Source organism: Chenopodium album, chromosome 6, assembly GCF_948465745.1.
Source record: "Chenopodium album chromosome 6, dcCheAlbu1.1, whole genome shotgun sequence".
Classification (NCBI taxonomy): Eukaryota; Viridiplantae; Streptophyta; class Magnoliopsida; order Caryophyllales; family Amaranthaceae; genus Chenopodium; species Chenopodium album.
Genome location: NC_137839.1, coordinates 11,262,001 through 11,281,351, shown reverse-complemented (window position 1 = coordinate 11,281,351; position 19,351 = coordinate 11,262,001). Strand labels below are relative to the sequence as shown.

Genomic DNA, 19,351 nt, shown 5'->3' with positions numbered 1-19,351 from the left:
GACAACGAAGCTACTAGGGCAACTTGAAGGCGATTTAAAATTACCCTCTTTGCCTAAGATGACTATCTAATATCTTGTGGTGATGGAGCAAGTAATATAATACCGAGAGATAATATAGTCAGATGCGATTTTGTTGCATTCGTCATCTCATTATATTTATTATTAACATTTTATTTTCATAATTTCTACACGTATGAAAATGGAGATATAGCTGTTTTAAAACGCGTTTTGGAGATCACGAAAAGTCAAAATGAGCCAGTAATAAAATATTCTATATTACTCCCTCCGTTTTTAAATACTTGCTCCATTTTCCTTTTTTGGCTGTTTTTAAATACTTGCTCCATTTCTTCATTTGGAAAGCTTTTACAATATTTAATTCATTTATCTCACATAGTGGACCCAACGTAAATTATATTTTATTAATTTCATATTCTTTGTCCTCACTACCTCCATATTATATTATTTTTTCTAATTTCTCCTAAAACTCCGCGCATGAAGAAATGAAGCTCACTACCACAAGTATTTAGAAACGGAGGAAGTATAAGTTTTTTTTTTTTGGTGTTTAGAGAGCCATAGGGGCGGGGGTGAGAATCGATCCCAGGACCTCCTAGGATCGGGAGGGAAACTCTAACCACTTGAGCTATTTCTCACTCTCTCGGAGGAAGTATAAGTAGTTCTATAATTAATTAGTATGTATATATAATTTTCTTTTGTTGATATGAATATTTAATTTGAATGATCGACCTAATTTAGAGTTAATTTTTTTTGAAAGATAATTTAGAGTTAATAATTGATTGTTAATATATCATATCATTTGCTAAGAGACATAATAATGTTGGTGAAAGCATATATAACTAATCGCTACGACTTTTTAACAAGAAGTTGAAGTTATATCAGAAATCACTATCAATTTAGTTTATGAACCAAAGTGGCCAACAATGTATCTAATGCGCAACAAAAGACGGCTAATAAGCTAGTAGTGGGCAGTGGTTGCTCGTTGTAATTTAATTTACAAGTTTTGTTCATTTCATTTTTCTCAATCTCAATGTCTAAAGGAGTTGTTGGATCATTTGACATTTCTAAAAAACTTCAATAGAAAATTGATTGAATTATAAATAGTGTTGTTTTTTTCTTCGGAAAACATTGATATTGTTGTATGATTGAACAACAAATATAATAATGGCAGTAGGTCAAAGTTGAAATTGACGGTGTTGTCATATAGTCTACTTCTTTTGTTAATGTACATAGAGTTAGGTTAAACTTACCTTGAGAGTTTTTTTTTTTTTTTTTTTTTTTTTTTTTTTTTTTTTTTTGAATAGAACTTGAGAGTATGGTTATTAATTGAGAAGTAATTAATTATTTTTTTCTTCACAAAAAAAAAAAAAAAAAAAAAAATTGACAATTTTCTGATTATTAAGAATTTTTATTTCCGATATGTTTGATAATTTTAACCCAAACAAACATTTATACTACCATACTACGAGTACTTAACTAATTAAGTGAGTACATAATTTGTATAGTATGACATCTTATATATGTACTAGCTCCAATCTCCTTTTTAGTTTGTTCATTTGAGTTTACCATGCACTACAAATTATATTATTTTGTAAAAAGAATCACGACTTTACTCTCGCATTTAATTGCATTTAGTTACATCACTTTTCTTTGCCAAAAATTAAGAAGTAATTAAGTGTCATCTAAATGAAACAAACAGTTAGGAGCAAATTAAATAATTGGTGCCTATTATCTTTTAATTCGAAAAAGGAGATAGTTTAATTGGACATAGGCTGAGCCATCACGTCACTATAATAGCCCAAGTTAACGCATGTATGCCATAAAAGTCAAGTTAGTGTCATGGACTATGAATGAACATCACTTACAAATTTTGGCATAAGCTTGACATAAATAAAATAGCTCGATCTACCTTTTCAATTCATTTATTTGATCCATTTACAAAATAAAAATCGAAAATAAAAAGTATGATGCTAATAGCACAAGACGCCTTTTTCTTTTTCTATTTAAAACACAACTTAAAAGCATGCTAGCACGATACATGAGCCGAGTTGGAAGAGAAGTCTAGCCCGGCTCATGCATTTGTTCTATGCATCTCTTCTAAAGAGAATCATGGGAATCCAAAATGTGACTTAACTACTCAACAAACAGTAATCATATCCTACGCCAAATTGGGTGCCTATATTCAAAAATAGTTAAACCTTATCTTTCTAATCTCTCTTCTCCCCCATGAACTTCTTTACTTAAAATAAAAATTGCAGTAGTATGTTTGTTACAAATTGAAGAAAAGAAAACAAATTTTAATAATAATAATAAAGTATAATAATATACCATGTTTGGATGAAATCTTAAAGGAAAACTTTCCTTGTCAGAGAGGTTCTAACACAAAAAAATGGGCCCACAAAAATGTGTTTAAATTCAGCTTCTCACCCTCCCATTTCTTCCAACTTCAAACTTAACCAATAACTCAACTTCCCCCTTTTTTTCTCTCTCCTCTAATTAACCAAACAACCCTTTACTCCATTGTATTCTTCTTCTTCTTCTTCTTTTCATTTTCCCAAAAAAATTATAATCCCAATTATGAAAATAAAAATGTTGGGATTTAACAATATGATTATGTTAATCATGTTGTGTTACATATGTTTTTCAATGATTTCCCCTGTTTATGGGAATGTTTGGTATGATAATAAAGCTATTACTATCAATAAACAGAGGAGGATTCTCCTCTCTGGGTCCATTCATTACCCCAGGAGCACCCCCGAGGTAATTATGTTTTTTACGGGGTTGTCTGATTTGTCTCGTTGATATGCATATCACTCGTACATAATTTTGTCACTATGTTACCTCATTAAGGGTATTATAGGAAGTTCGGGTAAAAATGAAAATTTTATAAAAACTTGGTATATAGTAGTAAAAATTTTGTACATAATTTTTGTTGTTGTTTGATGATTGTAGATGTGGCCTGATCTTGTACAAAAAGCTAAGGAAAATGGATTGGATGTTATTCAAACTTATGTTTTCTGGAATGGGCATGAGCCTTCTCCTGGCAAGGTACTCAAAATTGGAAATTCACACCTTTTTTTTTTTTTTTACTAGTTTATTTAGAATTATACTAATTTTGTAATATATTGACTAATTTTGTTTTATTTGATTTTGTTTTGTAGTTTAATTTTGAAGGAAGATATGATTTAGTAAAGTTTATTAAGCTAATACAGCAAGCTGGACTTTACGTTCATCTCAGAATTGGACCCTTTGTTTGTGCTGAGTGGAACTTTGGGTAATGCAAAATTTGTTACTTTTAACATTGGCAATTATATACGAAGTAGTTAATTTCAAATTATTGGATCACTTTTTCATATTACGAAGTATAAGCAAGAAATTTATATAAATAAAGTTACGTTAAGAAATGTCACATAGGCTAAAGTGCTAAACTCATAAGCAATCAAAGATCGTTCTCTTAAAAAATAAGACACTTAACTTATGCAATGCATTGTAAGAGTAACTAATAAAGAGTAGTTCTCAATAAAGGACAATTGACTTAGGTGAACACAAAGTCATTCGAGATGACCTAATCAAGGATCAAAATAGATAAAATTAATAAATCATACTTAGTGCCATAAATTAGTGTACAGGAAAAGTGAATGGTGCTTTCCTTTTGTCTAATATTCACTCAACCACTTTTTTTTTCAGAAAGTATTTTATTTTTCAATAATGTGGTTATTTATTAATTAATATTTTTATAATGGATAATTGTTTTGTTTCATATTCAGGGGGTTTCCTGTGTGGCTCAAGTATGTGCCTGGCATTGAATTTAGAACTGACAATGGACCTTTCAAAGTGAGTCACTAATTTGTTTTTATTGTTTAAAATTAATTCTTTTTTTCATTTCATTTTTGTCTTTTTTGGGAATTCTAATTCATCTTTTCTTATATCTTAAGTTTTTTATTCACATAAAAGTTTAGTAAAATTTGTGGCTAAAATGTTTGTTTTATCTTTTTGAAAATTTTGTACAATGAAGGAAAAAATGCAAGATTTCACAGCAAAGATAGTCAACATGATGAAGGCTGAAAAGTTGTTCCATTGGCAAGGAGGTCCAATTATACTGTCTCAGGTTTGAAATTTGGACTAATGATTCTATTCTTTGTCAAAGTTCATCCATTAGTAGTTATAAACTGTCTTTTAAGAGTAATTATTATATATTATTTTAAGGACATCGTAAATTCTAATTATTGTCGAAAATTCTAATGATTGTTATTTGTCTATCCTTTCTTTGCACCATGCAAGGTACGGAGTATTTAGTAATCTCGTGATATATAAGATAAAATGTACAGTATATTCTATCTATCATCCTTGGAAAATGATATTTTCCTATAGTCTAATAACATGTGATTGAAATTGTATCCGTGTTCTATTAAGACAAAAATTTCAATGATTGTTATTGTTCTTTCATTAAAATACGTCATGTATACTTTATCATATAGTATTATTTACTCCGTATCTCATAAAGTAACTGATGTGACGTTATCAAAGATGTGACATTTTAATATACCTCGTACAAGTTAAAATATTCTTATAAATTGCGCCATACCATGATGTTATTATCATCTTGTGAATTGACTTAAAACTTATTTTTCCTCTTTGATATTGTATCACAATTTTAATAATCTTTTAACTCATTACTTGTTACAATTTTACTACACAACAGATAGAAAATGAGTATGGACCAGTAGAATGGGAAATAGGTGCACCTGGTAAGGCTTACACAAAATGGGCAGCTCAAATGGCTGAGGGTCTCAATGCTGGTGTACCTTGGATCATGTGCAAGCAGGATGATGCCCCTGGTGATGTTGTAAGTCCGACTCCTAAGTGTGTTTTAGCATTGCACAGTCATGATTGCCTTCGCGTTTTTATTATTTTGCTTTACAAACTCCCTTACCAATTATTTTCATATCATTAAAGGTTTTACTTACCAATCTACCATATGTAATAATTGATCAAAAAAAGTTGGTTTGAAATGATTTTCCACCAACTTTCTGTTATTCAAATGTTTCTATTTGGTACTATTTTCACCTAGCATCATATTCCTTGATTGAGTTGCACCCAATACTTTCATTCACTAACCACTTTTTGGCATTTGACTATGACAGATTAACACTTGCAATGGCTTCTACTGCGAAAATTTTGTACCAAACTCCAAATCCAAACCCAAGATGTGGACAGAAAATTGGACTGGCTGGTATGTCACACTTACACATACAACGCCTTTTGTCATATTTTTCCCATCTCGTTCTTCTTTTGATCATAATTAGTTTCTGAAATTGTTTACTTATATGATTTCTTAAGGTACACAAAGTTTGGTGGAGCAGTTCCTTACAGACCTGCAGAAGATGTTGCCTTTTCAGTTGCAAGATTTATACAAAATGGTGGTTCATTTGTTAACTATTATATGGTAAAAAATTTCAACTGATTATCAACTGTCAATACATGTTGGACAGTCCATGAACTCAAAAAACTTACCATCAATGAACTTGCTTCAATTCTTTACTTGCTTGTTTGCCTCAGTTTCATGGAGGGACAAACTTTGGCAACACTGCTGGTCGTTTTGTTGCTACGAGCTATGACTATGATGCTCCACTTGATGAATATGGTAATCACATTAGGACAGTAAACTATAATCAAGAAGTAATTTTGTATTGGTTAATAGTTTGTGTAATATTTGAATTTTGATATATGAATAGGTTTACCAAGGGAACCAAAATACACTCACCTGAAAAATCTGCACAGAGCAATCAAAATGTGTGAGCCTGCCTTAGTTTCTGCAGATGCAAAAGTGACAAAACTCGGGAAAAACCAAGAGGTAATTAGACTAAACTGCACTGCAGTCTGTAAACGCATTCTGAACAATTATTTGTTTATTTTATGGCTAATTTGATTGAAAAAAACCTTCTGCAGGCTCACGTCTACAGCTCAAATTCAGGGAGCTGTGCAGCCTTCTTGGCAAACTATGACACGCAGTGGAGTGTGAAAGTTACCTTCAGTGGCACACAGTATGAGCTTCCTCCATGGTCCATTAGCATCCTTCCTGATTGCAAGAAAGAAGTGTACAACACTGCAAGGGTACGTAAATCATCAAAATTTTGTTCTTCACTGTCCCTTGTTTCTCCTTAAGATTCAAAGTCAGAAAACATCCCTTGGGGAACAATGTTGAAAGCTCGGCTTTGTTGTGAACCTTATGCTTACTTGTTTTTCTACAGGTTTCAGCTCCACGCTACCATGCAAAGATGACACCAATCAGTGGTTTCTCCTGGCAATCATACATTGATGAAACTCCAACAGCTGATGATGACAGTACTTTCTCAGGTTCAGGGTTGTACGAACAATTGAATGTGACTAGAGATAACTCTGACTACTTGTGGTACATGACAGAGTATGTGTCTTCCTCTATTTGATATATGTCGCCTTTTCTTTCACTGTGTCATGATTGTTTTGCTGATTTCTGATTTACTTCGCATTTTCCAGTGTTACTGTGAAAACCTCAGAAGAACCAATTCTCACAGTTATGTCAGCAGGACATACTTTACATGTGTTTGTCAATGGCCAATTTCAAGGTAGAAAGAGATAGTATGACATTGCTCTCCAACTTGTAATACTTGTTCATTTTACATTTTTTATTGTTAAACTTGCCGATACCTATGATTTTCAGGTACTGCTTATGGCTCACTGGAGAAACCACAGTTGACATTTAGCCAGAAGGTGCCATTGAGGGCTGGTTTGAACAAAATTTCATTATTGAGTGCTGCAGTAGGACTTGCGGTTAGTTTCTATCATGAGAAGTGTTTTTCTGACTGACTCACTTGCAGTTGTCACCTTTCCTTCATGCTAACTTATCTGATTTTATTGAATTCCTTCAGAACGTTGGTGCACACTTCGAAAGGTATAATCAAGGGGTTCTAGGTCCAGTAACACTGCAGGGTCTGCGCGAAGGAACATGGGACTTGACAAGATCAAAATGGTCTTACAAGGTCTGTCTTTGTTCACACTTTAGGAAAAAGACCTAAAAGTTACCTAGGAATAAAATATCTTAACATGTACTACTGTGAGCAGGTTGGAATGAAGGGTGAACAACTTGGTCTACACACTATCAGTGGAAGTTCTTCAGTGGAGTGGGAGCAATCAGCAGTGGCGCAAAAACAGCCATTGACATGGTATAAGGTAAGGATATCCAAGTAAAACAACCGTTCTGTTTCTTCTCTTCACTGATGGTTATTGAAAAAATACTCAGCCTTACAAGAGCGATTTCTGACTTCTGCTCCCCATATTCAGACTACATTCAATGCACCAGCAGGAAGTGATCCATTGGCTATAGATATGAGCAGCATGGGAAAAGGGAAAATGTGGATAAATGGTGAAAGCATTGGTCGCCATTGGCCTGCAAACAAAGCGAGTGGCAAATGTGGGCAGTGCAATTATGCAGGAACTTTCACTGAAACTAAATGCCTAGGCGAGTGTGGAAAGCCCTCCCAAAGATGGTAAAGAAAATCCCCGTCTCTTTAATATTTCCTACTTATATATTATCTTAGTGCTTGTCACAAATATATATTTCATATTATAGGTACCATGTTCCACGCTCATGGTTGAAACCAAGTGGCAATCTTCTGGTTGTTTTCGAAGAGATGGGTGGTGATCCAAGAGGAATTTCATTGGTGAAAAGAACAGCTAAGTAACTGCAGACTCAAAATCTGCTGTTGGATATGATCACTTGGTTTACTTAACTACAAGATGGTACATAGCGTTCATGTTTGATTCTGTTTCTGGTATATGATAAGCACCCTTGGCTGAGAATCAACCAAGAGGTGGATCTGTGCTGCTATATCTCCGTTTTACAGGCCATTCGATTAAAGCCGAATGCAACTGCTGTCAAAAAAACTGCCAACTAAGTTGTAGTTTGTACATAAATACACAACAGATTCGGAGATGTAGCTTTCTTATTGTAAGAAATTTTAGGGGCTTGAATGAACAAAAAAATATACCTAGCTCTTGTTTGTAACATTCAGAGCAGAAAATTGTTCTGACATGATACGCTCTATATTCATCTTCATTTGTATACCTAGCATTTCAGCCTATGTTCATACTATCAGTGAAATTCGTAGTATAAAATGCATCCTTGGTGTGTTTTATAATGTGTGCTACCATTTTCTCATTAATTAAGCAATACAATTCTGTTATACTCATCACCTATTTGTCAATTCAGTCAATCAGGTTGTTTTCAGGTCAGATAAATGTGTGTTTGATGTCAGCCGGTTTACTATTGGTCTTTTTTTGGAAAAAAAATTCCTACATTTGAAGTTTTTGAAGACAAGCAACACCAGAAATTGCTAAAAACAAGTAGTGTAAGCTACACTTATAATAACTTTCACGATTACATCTCTATGATTGAGGAAGTTACATTAATACACGGAAACTCTTAATTTTAGCCACGTATCGTTTCCGAAACGTTTCCGAAACCTCTTACGTTTCGAAACCCGTTTCGAAACGGCTCATGGAGTTTCCTTGTTTTGTGAAGCGTCTCGCATAATTTAACAGTTCGAAAACCTGTGGGAAACTTAATTAAAGATGTAAATAAGCGTTTCCCCTTTAATAGAAAGCAATTAAACCCTTATATTCACACATTACGAACAGTCAAGCAGCATATTTATTTGAGTTGTTTCTATAATTGTCGTTTCCATGCTTTGGAGATCCATGTTTGCTGCCATCACCGCCTAGCTAGAACAAAGTCGATCTAACTACCACCGAACGATTTCACTAATTTGATGTTTTTCTTGTATTTAATTTGGAAAAAAAGGAGTTCTTGCAATTTACAGAACGAAATATCTGTTTATTTTTATTTTTTTGCAAGTTTATTTGGTATTTTATTCTGATTAAATGTATTTATTTATGTATTTTTAATGTGTCCCCGTTTCCCATAATTTTAAAATTTCCGTTTCCCCGATTCCCCGTTTCCCCGTCTCCGTTTCCGTTTTCAGTTTCCGTGCAACCTAGCTTTTCATTTACTCGATGTTTAAGAGGGCAGTTCAAGTAAAAGAAAAGGGTGCAAGAGAATACTTGTAATGAATAATAAGGTATACTTTTGTACTTCTGCATACAAAAATTAACCAGTATCAAAATTAGGTAACAAAGTATCAGGAAAAAAAAATATATAAACTCACAATCATGTAGGAGCTTTTCTGATACAAGATCACAAGAGAATTGAAACATCCCAACTCCATATGGTAGCTTAAGGGAGGAGATCCCATAATCCCATAAAAACCCACATCAACCCCCATATAACCGATGTGGAGTCAAGTTTCATTACCTTAATAGGACTTTAAGGTTCCTAGCCTTGGACGAGTACCAATGTCATCTCTATTTTGATAGATGGATGATCAATATTACGTTCAATTGTAAGGTCATGGGACTTTTAAGTCACATAGCTACATAAATTCATAAATCATATGAAATACTCCATGTAAGAGGTCAATAATCTCAATACAGGGTTCTAAACTTCTAATTGAACCAAATAAAAAACAAGTAAAGCTTGACCCAATGGTAAGAATTGAGCCTTCTACCTTTAAAGAAAGGAATTCCTTCTTTAATCCTCGTTAGGATTGACCTGTGAGAGGTTCCGGTCTAATAAGATAATCTCACCTATTTCCCTACTTTATAAAAAGTAGAATCTTGCTCTTATGAATAGTGTTGTGACAATTATAACCCCAAAAATGTGTATTTACGCATTTGCCCCCATTTAATATTACAAGATTTTTTTTTAATATTGTATATCTTCTCTTTGTTATTCAGTACTTCCCTACTTTATAAAAAGTAGAATCTTGTTTTTATGAATAGTGTTGTGACAATTATAACCCAAAAAATGTGTATTTATGCATTTGCCCCCATCAATATATATATTAAAACTCAAAGGCAAGCATTGTAATCTTGCCACGTGTTGTCAATCTCGCCACGTGTTGCCATGTCACATACTATTACCAATCATCAATGTTTCCACACAAAAATTAATAATTTGTGAGCAATAGTATTTGAACCCATGACCTCATCTTCATTAAAGTTAAACTCTAACCATTACTCCAACAACAAATCTTATGATAATAAAGTTGTATTAAAAAGAGTTATTCATGTTCATAAATACAAAAATTTTAATAGCCAACTTATATGTGTATATTTTGACAACAATATAATTATAAAATTAATTTCATTTTTTTCCATTACTCAACCTTTAGTATAAGTTATACACTTATATTTAAGTATTAAAATGTGTAACCCAAATTTAAATAAAGGTTTTTTTTTTTTTTTTAACTAAGAAATTTGTTACTAGAAGAAATTTTAATGATACGATATAATATTTAGTTACTTCATATTAATTAATAATTAACAAATGGTCGATATTGTTTTTATAAAACCACCAATGTATGTAGGTGGCTGGCATGGGCGGTTGCCGGATTGGCTAGGTGGTTGGGCTTTGGCTGGTGGGTTTTGTTCTTAATTTGTTTTAAAAAAATTTTTTTAATTTTTTTAGCCAATTGATTCGTGACACGTGTCACTTTAATTAAAAAAATAAATAAATAACTCATTCAACCAGTAACCGGTATTTGGGATTGAAGAAAAAGAAGACCCCCCAAAGTTCGGATTATTCCAGAATAAATGAAAGTTGGGATTATTTTTTCTAATTTTTCCTTTTTAATATAGTATTTTTATATGCATACAATGACCCGAGGCAGCGCCCGGGCCAAAAAACTAGTTTAATATTACAAGATTTTTTTTAATATTGTATATCTTCTCTTTGTTATTCCGTACTTTTTCATCTCTTCCCATTCAATCGGTTGAATTATTGGTTTCAAGTTTCAACCACAAAGTCAGTGACAATCTTCAAAGGTATTTTTCAATTTTAATTTCAATTGTTTTATAAGGTTTTGATTGATTTTAGATTTTAAGGTATTATCCTTTTTAAATTTTAGCGTATGGGTATTAATCTGTTTTTCCTAAATTTGATTGGATTTTGAAAGAAAAAAAATATAGTAGATAATTAAAGTGAATGGAGAACCGGAAACACTATAAGCGAGGGAAATATACCAACTTCCAAGCACTACCCCATGGAAGCCCCTCATGTCTCTTTATATTCTTTCAATATGATCATTTCATGAATATTTGTCAGTGACTTTGTGGTTTGTCCAGTTAAGCGCTACCACAAATCCGATCAAAAGGTACTTTAATTTTTTCCCTATACGATTTTTTAGGATTTTTATTTATGATCTTTAGATTGTACTTTGGTTTTGATTTTGGGGATTGTAGAATTTTACAAAGGTCGCTTTCAACATTGCTATTAGATTCGTTGTTATGAGATGCAAAACATCTAAATTTCGATTATAATTTTGGGATTACGAGCGTAAAATGAGAGTCCACAACTTTAAAAGATGCAATTTTTCAAGGTACATGTTTTTTAAAGGGAGTAGAATGTCTTTGTGCTTAGGCTCTGGATGTATATTCTATATTTGAAGGAAAGGAGGTGTGAGTAGTTCTCTTATCAATCCTAACCTACCTTAAAGGTTTATTGTTACTTATTAGAAGAGAAAATACCACTTTTCTGATGAGATTCTGATATGATGCATCCTAATAATGCTATATGCTCTGCATCTAATGAGTATCAGCTTATTAATGATTTACTGTATTTCTTTGTATTGTTGAGTTGAATTAAGCTGAGCTCAAGCTTGCCTGCATTGGATAACTAAGCTCTTCTTACATTGGGTTTAATTACAAAGTATTAAAAAATAAAAAAATAAAGCCCCTAGACCAATATACAAAGAGAGGAAAAATAAAAGCTACTCCGTATTTTATTATTTTGGATTTCTACATTGGGTTCAAGATACCAAAACTTTATATTAGATGATCATATTAGATTTAACAACAATACTAAGTATAAATGCACGTTGCATTGGACTTAGGCAAAATCCAAATTCAAAACTAAAATTTAACACCTAAGAGTCCTAACTACTCAGAGGGTACTCAAGAATAAATTGATGCAAAATTTCATTATTCCTCTGTTTGTTTCTCTTTGTTTTTCAGCTTGTAATATGTATCAAAATTTTATTCTAGAGAATCATCTAGACTCTATAAGAAAAACATATAAATGCTATTTTTTACTCTTTAAAATACATAAGAAAAAGGGTAAGGATATATGATTTTGAATTTAATAGTCGATTATTACTTTTTCTAAAGGTTCATTGTATTAATCCTTACCAGTTTCAAGGTATTTAAAGATTGCATAAGACATTTTTCCGTGCAAAATGCTTACTAATCATAACTATGTACAAGCTAAAATCTTAAGTACGAAGACAAGCCTTGATAATTTCTCCGCATTGGCTAGCCATGTCGCGCGCATCGCGCGCGTTGACCACCCTAGTTAAACAAAAAGTAAATAAAATCAAATTCGTCCTCCGTTCATGTTTGTTTTAGAAAAAAATATTTTTTTAAAATAAACAAATAAAAATTAAATTAATTTTTAAAAAATGATCAGAAATTGAAATGGGGAAAGTGTGGTGGAATGGAGAGTACAAATCTCTGCCCTCGCCGGCTATAGTGATCAGTTGATGGTCCATTCCAGACGATTAAACCAATAGACACCAACACCAACAATTCTGATTTTTTTCCGTCGAAATTAATCATAATACAGAAAAATGGGCGTCAAATTTGGCACTTCTCAACGACACATTCTAATTGCGACGCTAATTCTTCATTTCAGCTTTTGTATCATTTCTTCAGCTTCAAATCAGGTCAGTAATCCTGACATTCAATCTCCAGTCTTTAAATTTTTTCCCCAATCTTGCTATTTAATTGCTTTAGTTTCTTGAATTGTTAAAAAGAAAAAATTGTATGATCTGGTAACAAGTTTAAGAGAACAATGAAATGTGATTTGCTTCTTCTGTTGAATTGTTCATTGTAACAATTTTTACTTTTTTTTTTTGGTTTCTTTTTGTGAGATTAGTAGAATGGGAATGTTTTAGGTTGATTAGGATTTTTGACAAATCGATTTCTATTGTACAACCGATTTTACAGTACAACTGAGTAACTTTTTTATGCTTAATTGCTCTGTAGTGAGGTTGTATCGTGCACATGGTATAGCCGGTTGTATCGTGGATGCTTTGTCAATTATTTGATTGTGCAATGGAATTAGTTTCTGTTATTGGATTAGGTTTGTGGAAGAAGAATGGTTTTAGACCATGTTATTGAAATATTTAGAGTTAACCTATTGATGAAATGTAAGACATCCTATTAATTGTTTGATTAAGCTACAGCGAGTTGGCTTAGGAAACCATTCTGTTTTTGGGCCAATGTAACATTGTAATTACCAATTGGTTGTTTGAGTGGTGATTGGGACTACATTTGGTAGGGAGGACCCATGTTCGATCCTCCGCAACAACACTTGGGAGGGGACTGGAACCTAACCACCCATAATTGATCCCCGAATCCGGATTAGCACAAAGGGTAAACCAGGTGGAACACCAAAAAAATGTAACAGGGTAATTAGGTCTAGATCTTTTGTCGAGTTAGGATAACAATATGGAACATTTGCTTAGAGTCCTTGGAGACGACCTTTCTAATGCTCTTTGATTAGTAGGGGTGAGGCTGCCAACGTCTAGATTTTCCCCTCGCCCCATTCAGATTGATCTTGAAAACAGAAGTACTTATTCCATACATAGGATGTATGCCTCTTGTACAAGTTTTTCGAGAGATTAGAGCCCATGTCATGATTAAACTTCTGGTGGAATTGTTGGTTGAGACTGATAAGACTTTTCGCCTGTTTCTTTTTAAAGGACTCCAGATGTTTAGCACCAGAAACAATGCTTTACATACGCATATAATGGCGGAAGCCGGCATATTTTTGTGCTGGCGGATGTGATGTCTTAACTCTTAAGTGCATCCTGTTGTGTGGAATTTGAATATTCTGCGCGATACTCAGAAGTCTTGGCTGGAAATTCTGTCATGAACTTACATAATGCCATGTCATTGTTTTTATTTTTGCATGGGAGGGAGGGAAAATTGACTTAATTGCAAAGTAGTGGTATGTTGTTGGATTCATTTTGGTGCTCTGAGATATGATTGATTGGTTGTTACTCTTGTTGTATTCAGAGTTATTGTTTACTGAGTCCTAAATAACTCTCCATAGCAAATTGCTGTGTCATTATGGAAGTTATTTTTTCATTTTCTGAATTATGTATAAAATTTTCTATTCCTAAAATGGTAATATTTTTTTTATCTTTTGAGAAATATAACATTTTGTTATGGCATGTGCATTATTCGTAATTTAACATTTAATGACACTCAGAAGATCATTTTTAACATTTATCTCTTACGAGTACTTTTCGATCGAACTTTGGTTCGGAACAGATATGGTATTGCATGCTCTGGTCTATTTTGTTATCTATTTGAACAAGGAAATTCAGTGTTTGACCATGCTTGCCTTCATTTTGTTTATTCCAGGAAACTCTTCATGAGTATAATGATAACACTCAGAAGCACAGCATGAATTCCTTGCCTTGTTTTGCAAGATATGTTCTCGAGTCATTTTCCAAAGAGTATGAAAGCTTCACTGATTCAAATTTTTTAGAGTATATGGAACAAAAGATTCTTGTTCGCTCTGAGCCAACATTTTTTAAACTTTTGAACTTAGAGCGCCGTTTAATTGGAGAGGGTTCTCATCGTCGTCTATCTTCATCATTCAAAATAAGTGTTCAGCCAGATCTGATTGGTGACTTTTCCTCACAGATCTGTGAGCTCGTGATCATTGAAAGACTACCATCTGGGGTTTTTGCTGATCCTTTTGAGCTTCAACATCTTCGTGACCGAGGAGGTGCTTCTTATGTGTATTTTTGAAATTTGCACTAACTATTAATCTGTCATTCTTTCCTGACATTGATCCAACGGATCTTTGTTGCAGTATTCAAGGATGCTTCTGTTTTTGGAGATACAAATTTGGAATTGCCATCATTTCTTTCCAATCAGTCAGTTGTTGAAGTTCACTTGGATGCAGCCTTGAATAATTCAGCAGGGCAGCAGACTGTGCTAGAGTTCAAGATAGAGATACCATTGCATGCTCGATATTCTGTAAGCAATATCATAAATTATCATAGTAACTTTAATCGGCTAAATCCTTTATAGAAATGTTACTATTACCTGAAAGTTTCTGGCTTCATAAAATATTTATGTCTGAGGCTCTGAGCATATTGTGAATATGTTTTGCTAAAAGTTTCTGCCTAGTGCCTACACTGTCCATTATTTCAAAAAGGGCTTCTTGCTTCATGGAGCACTGATGTCCCTTCTCTATATTGTAAGGTTCCTTATGACGGTTCATGTTACCTGACCCCAAAATCATTTTGGGTCTAAGGCTTTGTTGTTATTGTTGTATTCAAATATCGTGAGGAGTTATTGTTTCTTGTACTAATTTTGTCCAAATAAAAAAAAAAGTTTCTTTCACAAAGGCAGATTAACTTTATATATTGGCTTGGGAACACATAAGAATTAAGGCTGCTTGGAAGATTGCACTTCATAGACAACAATGTTTAAGTTTCCATTTTATCAAATTTTCTTACTAAATATAGGGAAATCCTATTAGCCTATAACTTATATGAAGTATAGGAATGGTGATTCTTTATAGCCCTAAGAGATATGGAATCAGTGAATCACTCATCCAACCTAGGAATATAAGCAAAATTTTTGAGAGATCAGAGTGAATTGCTTACTAGAGGTCATTTAACAGCTATCGTGAAGCTGAGGGTTTTGGTGCTGTCATGAATGTTTTGGTACTGAGTTCAAGTTAAAAGGATATCATATAACCTGGATACAGTGCTTCTATTTGGTGTCTGGACTGGGGTTAGGGTTTAGAGAAGCATATTGCACTAGGATGAATGGTGCATAAATGCTGAATTTTAATGTTTGCTGTAAATTTTAATTCTAGCCAGACATTGCAATTAAGTTAATATCTTCTTTTGGCAAAAACTCTTTGTCTTCTAAGCAGCACAATTGTGTCATTTAATTCACTGATATAGAGCATTGTGACTTTATGACCCTGATCGGTCCTGATGTTTCACCTAATACTCTCTTTGTCCCCAAATGATAGTCCCTTATGGTCAAATTTTAGTCCCAAAATGTTCACCCCATTTGCTTTTTCCAACAACCATTAATATTATTTTTTTTTACCAAAATTCCCTCCAATTTGCAACAATATTTGTGCAAATTTAAATTTTCCATGTAAATTTTGTTTTCCCATGTACTTTTATTACTTTCTCTCTCTACTTTTTTGCATACCCAATGTCAATTTACTTTTTCAATGTACTTTTACTATTCTTATATGCGTTTAAAATGCCCATAAGGGACTATCAATAGGGGACGGAGGGAGTATAAAGCAATTCTCTAATTTTGCATTCACCATTTATCTTTTACTTGCTTAATAATATTCTATTTCATCATCTAAAAATTGATTGACTTAGCTCAAAATAGAAGGCATTCAGACTTCACTAACATTCAGAAATGGTTTTGCACATTTATTGTACAACCCAAAAGGCTATAGAAATCCTAGCTCACTTCATCAGCAGATGGATGCATTGTCTAAAATAGTGCCACCTACAAAATTGTACACCTTAGCTAAGCATATGTTGCTGCTACTTTTCTTTGACTTGGCTATGGTATCTATAAATGTATGTTGATAATTTGATATTATATACTAGTTTCTAAGCTTGCATTTACCATCCCATGTTTTTTAACAGCCCCTTGAAGATAGTGGATATTCAAAAGTCAGATTCGGTGCACCTGACTTGTTCTTGTACTGCAAATTGCACGGGAAGTCACCAGCTCAAAGCTGTTCATTGTTACCCATTACAAGTAGTGGTTCTCTGGAACTTGATGATATTGTGTGGACCATTCCAGCGGGTATCAAGGCCCATTCAAGAATGGTATCTGTTGTTACTTTTACGTCAGCACTCCTGTCAGCAACTTTTATCATCATTGCTTCCTTGCAATCTTCACCTATGAAACACAATGGAAGATCAAAGCAATCATGATAAGTGATAACTAGTGATGATCATGCTGTCTTATGCCTAATCCAGTGGTGACAAACAGATTTTGATAAGGTTTTCCAAGAGCCTTTCTGCACAACCACATCTTTCGTTGAGTTTCTATAACAGTCCTGTGAGGAGCATAGATGTCAGGTTTTGCAAACCCTGGTAACTTTTATGTTTGATGTTTTTCTGCCTCTGAATGTTTTTTCATATGGTACATTGCTTTACAAGTGTGGATATTAGATTTATGTGTTCTGTAGAGTTGGCTGCATGTGTGAAGTAGTTGGGTTATACTAGCCAATTGATTTAGGGCTAATGTTCTATACAGAATAGGAAGCAAATTCGGGGATCTGTTGTCAGTAAGAAAGTCATTGAGTTTTCTGTGCCAGACATTCCATTAGAAGTTGGCTTTTCATAGAGATGTAAAATAGAACACGATGTTGAAATTGATTCATTTATGAAATTCGAGTATAACAAGTTTTGAATTAATGTATAATCATCATAGTAAGGGATATTTTACAAATTTTTTAGTTTTCACCTTTCTGTGAGGATTATTAAACGCTGCATAAGTCTCAAACTTATAGGCCATACCTTTATTGTCAATATTTATCCGCTTTAACTATGAATTTAACCAATATGAGTTGTATAGTTACTCTAAGTCATACAATAAATCATTTCATATTGCGAACCTGTTTTGACTTGCATAGTAAATAATTTAAACTTTTAACCATTAATCTGTCACAACTTTCACGAAGTATATTGATTTTCAGTATGCATATTTCTTTTATTGTAAGAGACAATTTTCGTAATTTTATGTTTTCGATTGTTTTTCTATCTTATTATCATTAATAAAATCATGCTCATAATTTGACCTAAAAGGATTGCAAAAGAATAAACAAGGTTATGGTAACGACCCATTTTACCCTCTTTCTATTTATTCTTTTGCAATCTCTGCCAGCACATGAATGCCAAGGGGCTATTTATAGGCATTGACTTCAACCCATTTGGTTAGGATAACTACTCACTATACCCACAATCTAAGTAACTGCCCATTTTGAGGTTAGTAAATGGCTGACAGAAGTCTTGGTGGAGGAGCTTGCATGTGGATCCCTGGGCACATGAGCACTCCCAAGCAAGTTAATAGCGAGATTAGGCTACCACTTATGAAAAATTACTCTAAATAATCCAACCTTTGCCCCGTTCTCCTAAAATAATCTCACCTGTAGATTATTCTAGAATAATCCTGCCTTTATACCCCTTCTTCCCAAAATGAACCCAAATGACCATTGACCTAAACAACCGGTCATGTCTTTCTCTTTCCTTCTTCCCACCATTTGCCATCACCTTCCTCCATTACCCCCACCCAAAGCTCCACCTCCATTTTATCTTCCCTTTCTCTCTTCCTTCCCCAACCACCCCTGCCCCTTCCACCCAACAGACATGCCACTACCCGTCCCCCTCAGCCACCTTGCTTCCCCTCCCCTTCCCCGTAGCTACCTTGCCCCTCAACACCCACACACAACCTCCCCTGCTCTCTTATTCACCACCTGCTACACACCCCTTAATGATTCAACACCAACACAAACAGCCGCACCTCATCTCCTGATCTCAGCAGCAAAACCACCATAATCAGCGGCGCCTCTCCATCAGCGCACCATCAATCGCCTGCTGGCCATCCACACATAACAACCACCGTCACAACCCCTAATGCATCATCCACCGCTGCTATCACCGCACAGTAGTTGCGACCCCCCTTCTCCCCGTCAATACCAGCAACGACCTCCGATCAAAGCAGCGGCACCTCAAGTCACCCGCAAGCAATATACAAACCCCCAAATCGCCAATTTGGCTTACATGTAGCGGCAATTAGCAATTACTCCCTCCATCCCTTATTTTTTGCTCCATTTGACTTATCACGGTTTCCAAGAAGTGTCTTTAAACGCATATATCTTTATTTTATAAGCATATAAATTATAAAAACTAAATATTCATAAAATATACGACGAATTGAATCCAACATGACCCCACTGGACTTTTAATATTGCAACAAATGGACTTTTTGCACTTTTCATCACTCTTGTTTGACCATATAATATGATTTATACGTTAAACAAAATATAGTCATGTGGGATTATGTTGGATTTGTCTCATAAAATACTTTCACAATATCAACTTTTTATAATTTTTACTCTTACACATTCATAGATATTTAGTATATAAAATTTGCTTTGGGATGCGTA

The 19,351-nt window shown here is 33.8% G+C and overlaps 2 protein-coding genes across 2 annotated transcripts; both read left to right on the top strand.

Annotated features, from left to right (window-relative positions):
* Positions 1-2,478: 2,478 nt before the first annotated feature.
* On the top strand, positions 2,479-8,243 carry LOC145635853 (putative beta-galactosidase). The gene is made up of 18 exons (XM_081687223.1): positions 2,479-2,775; positions 2,968-3,063; positions 3,177-3,289; positions 3,783-3,849; positions 4,031-4,123; positions 4,718-4,861; positions 5,160-5,248; positions 5,356-5,461; positions 5,575-5,659; positions 5,751-5,869; positions 5,965-6,129; positions 6,267-6,439; positions 6,532-6,620; positions 6,716-6,825; positions 6,924-7,034; positions 7,117-7,224; positions 7,336-7,541; positions 7,625-8,243. Exons 1-18 carry the CDS (start codon positions 2,593-2,595, stop codon positions 7,734-7,736), a joined length of 2,169 nt encoding a protein of 722 aa, XP_081543349.1. The 5' UTR covers positions 2,479-2,592; the 3' UTR covers positions 7,737-8,243.
* A 4,364-nt stretch (positions 8,244-12,607) lies between these two features.
* Positions 12,608-17,372, top strand: LOC145634589 (uncharacterized). Its single transcript, XM_081686006.1, has 4 exons — positions 12,608-12,830; positions 14,539-14,908; positions 14,996-15,162; positions 16,821-17,372. Exons 1-4 carry the CDS (start codon positions 12,735-12,737, stop codon positions 17,112-17,114), a joined length of 927 nt encoding a protein of 308 aa, XP_081542132.1. The 5' UTR covers positions 12,608-12,734; the 3' UTR covers positions 17,115-17,372.
* The last annotated feature ends 1,979 nt before the right edge of the window (positions 17,373-19,351 follow it).

Excerpts from the sequence above, each read along its gene's own strand:
- LOC145635853 (XM_081687223.1), top strand. The coding sequence starts at position 2,593 with ATGAAAATAAAAATGTTGGGATTTAACAATATGATTATGTTAATCATG. Across the intron at positions 5,249-5,355 it reads ACAGAAAATTGGACTGGCTG|GTACACAAAGTTTGGTGGAG; the intron begins GTATGTCACACT and ends TGATTTCTTAAG. Across the intron at positions 5,660-5,750 it reads TGCTCCACTTGATGAATATG|GTTTACCAAGGGAACCAAAA; the intron begins GTAATCACATTA and ends ATATATGAATAG.
- LOC145634589 (XM_081686006.1), top strand. The coding sequence starts at position 12,735 with ATGGGCGTCAAATTTGGCACTTCTCAACGACACATTCTAATTGCGACG. Across the intron at positions 14,909-14,995 it reads ACATCTTCGTGACCGAGGAG|TATTCAAGGATGCTTCTGTT; the intron begins GTGCTTCTTATG and ends TCTTTGTTGCAG. Across the intron at positions 15,163-16,820 it reads CATTGCATGCTCGATATTCT|CCCCTTGAAGATAGTGGATA; the intron begins GTAAGCAATATC and ends GTTTTTTAACAG.